This window comes from Buceros rhinoceros, unplaced genomic scaffold, assembly GCF_000710305.1.
Source record: "Buceros rhinoceros silvestris isolate BGI_N320 unplaced genomic scaffold, ASM71030v1 scaffold1239, whole genome shotgun sequence".
NCBI classification, from domain to species: Eukaryota; Metazoa; Chordata; class Aves; order Bucerotiformes; family Bucerotidae; genus Buceros; species Buceros rhinoceros.
In genome coordinates, this window is record NW_010429538.1 from 32,765 (window position 1) to 36,978 (window position 4,214).

The 4,214-nt window shown below is 58.0% G+C and overlaps 1 protein-coding gene across 1 annotated transcript in view; it reads right to left on the reverse strand.

Moving 5' to 3' along the window:
- Positions 1-20: 20 nt before the first annotated feature.
- The window catches only part of GSS (glutathione synthetase), a gene marked incomplete at its 5' end in the record, with an annotated part of 7,630 nt that continues 3,436 nt past the window's right edge, over positions 21-4,214 (reverse strand). Inside the window, 6 exon segments of the mRNA XM_010142655.1 lie at positions 21-292; positions 559-640; positions 814-1,008; positions 1,525-1,591; positions 2,813-2,890; positions 4,032-4,112. Of these exon segments, the coding sequence (XP_010140957.1) occupies positions 21-292; positions 559-640; positions 814-1,008; positions 1,525-1,591; positions 2,813-2,890; positions 4,032-4,112 (775 nt within the window).

A 4,214-nucleotide genomic window follows, 5' to 3' on the forward strand; every position in this document is an offset into this window, starting at 1 on the left:
GACACCCGCTGCTGCTGCACTCACCGCAGGGGGAAACGCTCCCAACCCTGGTGCCGGCCAGAGCCGGTAACCACCACGACTCCAGCCCATAACATCTCTCACCTGACATAGACACCAAAAATCCCCAGCTCTGAGATGCACTCAGACACTTGGAGGGGACTGTGAGCCCTCAGCAGGTAATTCCTGGCTGGCTGTGGCTTGATCTTGTCCATCAAGATGTAGGAGGTTCTCTCAGGGCTGTCTCTGATCTTCTCCAGAACCTGCCTGAGCTCTTCACCATAGAGGTTGTTGCCTGACAACAAAACCAGCAAGTCAAGCACCTCCCAGCACAGCAGAAGCCATTGGCCCCAGCAGCCCAAACTGACCCAGCCGCTGCCTCCCCACATGCTGCCTGGGCTCCCACAGCCCAGCTCTGGGGCGTGGGCAGCTCCTCCAGGAGCAGCACTACTGTGCTGCCATGGCTAATCCCCACGACTACAAGAAGCATCAAGCCACCCCACCCCACCCAGAGGGCAGGACCAGGAGCCACCATGGAGCTACAGCCTCTCCAGCTCCTACCTCCACCTTCACGCTGCGGCTTCAGCACAAAGCGGTCGGGGTCGGTGATAGCCATGGCAGTGATCTTGTCACCCTCTTCACCCTGGCAGGGAAGGATGGCAACAGCAAAGCCTCAGGGAGGAGCAGGGGCTCCTTGACAGGCCCCTCTGAGCAGGGATCCCCCGGAGACCACAACAAAGTCCCCTCATCTTCTTAACCAAAGAGAAACATCGCACATGCCCAGCGCGCGCCTGCTCCAGCCCCACTTGCACTCACCACGTCCAGGGAATAGAGTCCAGCAAAAGTGGCTCTGATGCGAGCAACGGCCTCGGTGCAGCCGGGCAGCAAACTCTCCAGCGTCCCCGGCCGGCTCAGCTCCTGCTGCACTTTCTTGGTGCCGGCCAGTTGGGTGGCGATGTCAGGGCACTTCACTGCCCTCGATCTCTCCAGCAGCAAACGTGCCTCCCAGTTCTGGGACACAGAGAGAGCCACCAGCCCGTCAGAAGAAGAAAAAACAGAAGAAAAGGTTTTCTCCACTCTTCTGTTCATGAAGATTTGCCTCCTGCCTCCCTCCTGGCAAGGACTGCGAACAGCCTAGCCAGGTTGGTTCTCCGTCGCCGGCCTGCAGCCTCTCCCCAGCTTGTCCAGTGCTGCCACCTCCAGACCACAGCGAGAGCTGGGCTGTGTTACTGGTCCCTGCAGCCCGCGCAGAGGACAGGCTGTGATCTGCACATCAAACCTAAACCCCTCAGGCAGGTGCTAACGCTGGTGTGGACCCGTGTTCCAGCAGTTCAGCGCTGCAGTAAGAGGTCACCGTGACTGGTTACTGGAGAAGACCTCTTGTTTTCTCACTGCCCGAGTGCCAGGGACACCTCACGTCAGCCACGGCAGACAGGACCAACCCACCCAGGACAGATGCCACCAGGATCACGGGGCCTTTCCCACTCGCTGGGGGAGGCTTCTGGGGGCGGAGCAGTCAGCACTGACCTGCTGGTCATAGTTCTTCGGCACGTAGCCCTCTCTGTAGTAGACCACTGCAATCTCCTGGCCATCCCTGGAAGAGAAACCAGCAGCGTTCACAGCATCAGGCCAGGCCCTGCCCGCTGAACCCTCCCAGCACCACAGGGTCTGCCACGGGGCCAAGCAGGCACCGCTTTGCAGCGTCTGCCCCTTCTCCCTGACCTCCTGGGCTGTCCTGCGCCTGGCTGCCTCCTCTCGCTGAGCCCAGCTGGCTTGACGTGTCCACAGACATGAGGAGCTGATGCCTGGCCTCAGCCCTCACTACCCACAGCCTCACGAATTCAGGGAGACAAGAACCTCATTTTTAAAATAGCTTTTGCCAGCAGGAGCCAGGCCTGAGAGATTCTTGAAGTTGGGAGGGAACAGGTCCTGCTCTGGTGGCAACTGAAGGCAGGACATCAACTCAACAGCCTGTCCAAAACACGGTGCCAGGGCAGGGCCATCAGGTACCTGTAGCACCACACAGCCAAGTTCTGGCCACACGAACTGTGTGTGCCGTCAGGGAAAGCGGCACAGAACCTCCGGGCATTCATCAGTGGGAGGAGAAGATGCCCAGGAGGCTGCACAGTGGAGACACCTTCCCCTGAACCGTTGGGTAATGATCAGTGTGTTCGTTAATTAAACACAGCAGAGGCACCAAAGGTCAAACCATGGAAAAACGAGTCTGACAACAGAAAATACACGGGCGTGAAGCCACATCGTCCTTTAGGCTTGTCCAGCTCCAAGCACGTCACCCTGCAAACAGGACTAACCTCACCCTTGGCACCAGCGGCCAGCACCTGGAGCGTGTGACCCACATGTCCTGTCCTCAGCAAAGCGCTGAGGGTGGTCACAGCCAGCAGACACTGTACCGAGGTGTAACGCCCTGAACGCCTGGCCCCGCTGCCCTGGCAGAGCGCCACGCGAGCGGTGAACGGGGAATGTCTCCGTGGAAGCCTCTGCGGAAGCCTCTGCAGTCGCCAGGGCTTTTCGGAGCAGGTGTATGTGGAGGAAGCAAAGATCCCCCAAAGCTCTGAAGGAGGGAAATTACGTTTCCAGCTGCAAGGGACTGATGTGCCTATGGAAAATGTCACCGCTGGGAAAACAAAATCATTTTGACTCTAAGGGGAAGCAGCAGCAGCAGCCTGGAGCAGGGACAGGAACTGCTTTCTCCGAAAGTCCCTCTTTACCCTGCAAACATAGCAGCAGCTGTGGTCGAGATGCCCGCTCACAGCCCACCACACAGGCAGGGGCGCGCACCTTGGCTCATACTCACATAAAGAGCCTCCTGGCTTCATCCAGAGAGCCCTTCTCAAACACGTCTCTGAAGCGCCTCCTGATGACCCGGATGTTCCTGTCGAGAGAGGAGGGGAGTCACTGGGCCAGGTATGGTTAGAAATCACTGGTGGAACCAGTGGCTCCAGCAAGAAGGATCCGTGGGCTCCTTCATGAGTGGCCTCAGGCTAGAGGAATCCTACCAGCCCCACAGCCCCTGCTTTCAGCACTGTCCTCCGCCTCCATCCCAAACACTGCAGGAGCAGAAGAGGCACCTGGACACCCCCTTCTCCACACTCTCTGTTCACCTCTTGAAGCGGTTCCATGAGAAGACACTATTCTGGGGTTTGAATCCCAACAGAGCAGGTTCACCCACTGGCTCCAAAGCTGACAGCTGCAGACAGACAGCGGCTTCCCTCCCCGGCATGTCCTGGCCTCTCCTCCACACAGTGGCAGTGTGGACCTGCGGATCTCCCACTGCTCCGGCACAGCCTGGGGCTGGACCTCCTCAAAACACCTCCTGCTCCCCAGCCCTTCACTCCATTTCCTTTGCTTGGACCTTTCACAACAGGTTTGAAGCTTCGTTAATTAAGTCTTTATGAAATACCCTGTGCCCAAACCCAGCCAGAGAGCAAGGAGGACCCTCAGTAACTGCCCTTTGCTCTTTACTGCCTCATGGCAGAGGCTTGGCCCACAGCAAAGCCACCACTGGTGCGACTCTGCGGACTACACAGGCACACCATCAGCAAGGAGAACCAGCCCTGGAGGCCAGAGGCTTTGATGGCTGCTGGTGTTTCCAGGGAAAAGCTGGCGACAGGATGAAGGTGGGTGCTGAGGCTAGGCAGGAGGCAATGGGAGAAACGCTGAAGAGAGCTGCATGACCAACCACCGAGGGAAAGTCCAAGATAAAGGCTGCCCTGTTCCATCCCAAAACAGAGTCTCCCTCTCGCAGTCGCAGAAACCATCGAGTGTTTTGACTTTATCCTTGAGCAGGTGACAAAGTAAAAAGCAGACAGATTCTGCACACCTCCACCTTCCCCTGCCTGCTCCCAGAGTGCTGCTGTGCCCACGGGAGAGCCTGGAGACACCCCATGGGCTGCCTGGAGGGAACACCATGGCCTGGCAGGAACACCATGGCCTGGCAGCAGCTCACTCCACTTCCCTCTTCCAAATCTGCACCGTGCCCTTCCTTTCCCACCCCAGGGAAATTCAACCTTTACCTGTTCCAGAGCTCGTTTTCAACACATCGCTGATCGAAAATGTTCCTCTGCTTTTCCTCCACCAGGAACATCACCACGGCACTGGAAGAGACACCAAGGGCACTGTTAAACCCAGGAACACTCCACATGCACCCGGGATCACCACACTTTTGCTCTCTCTGGTTCAGGCTTCCTGCGCTGCTC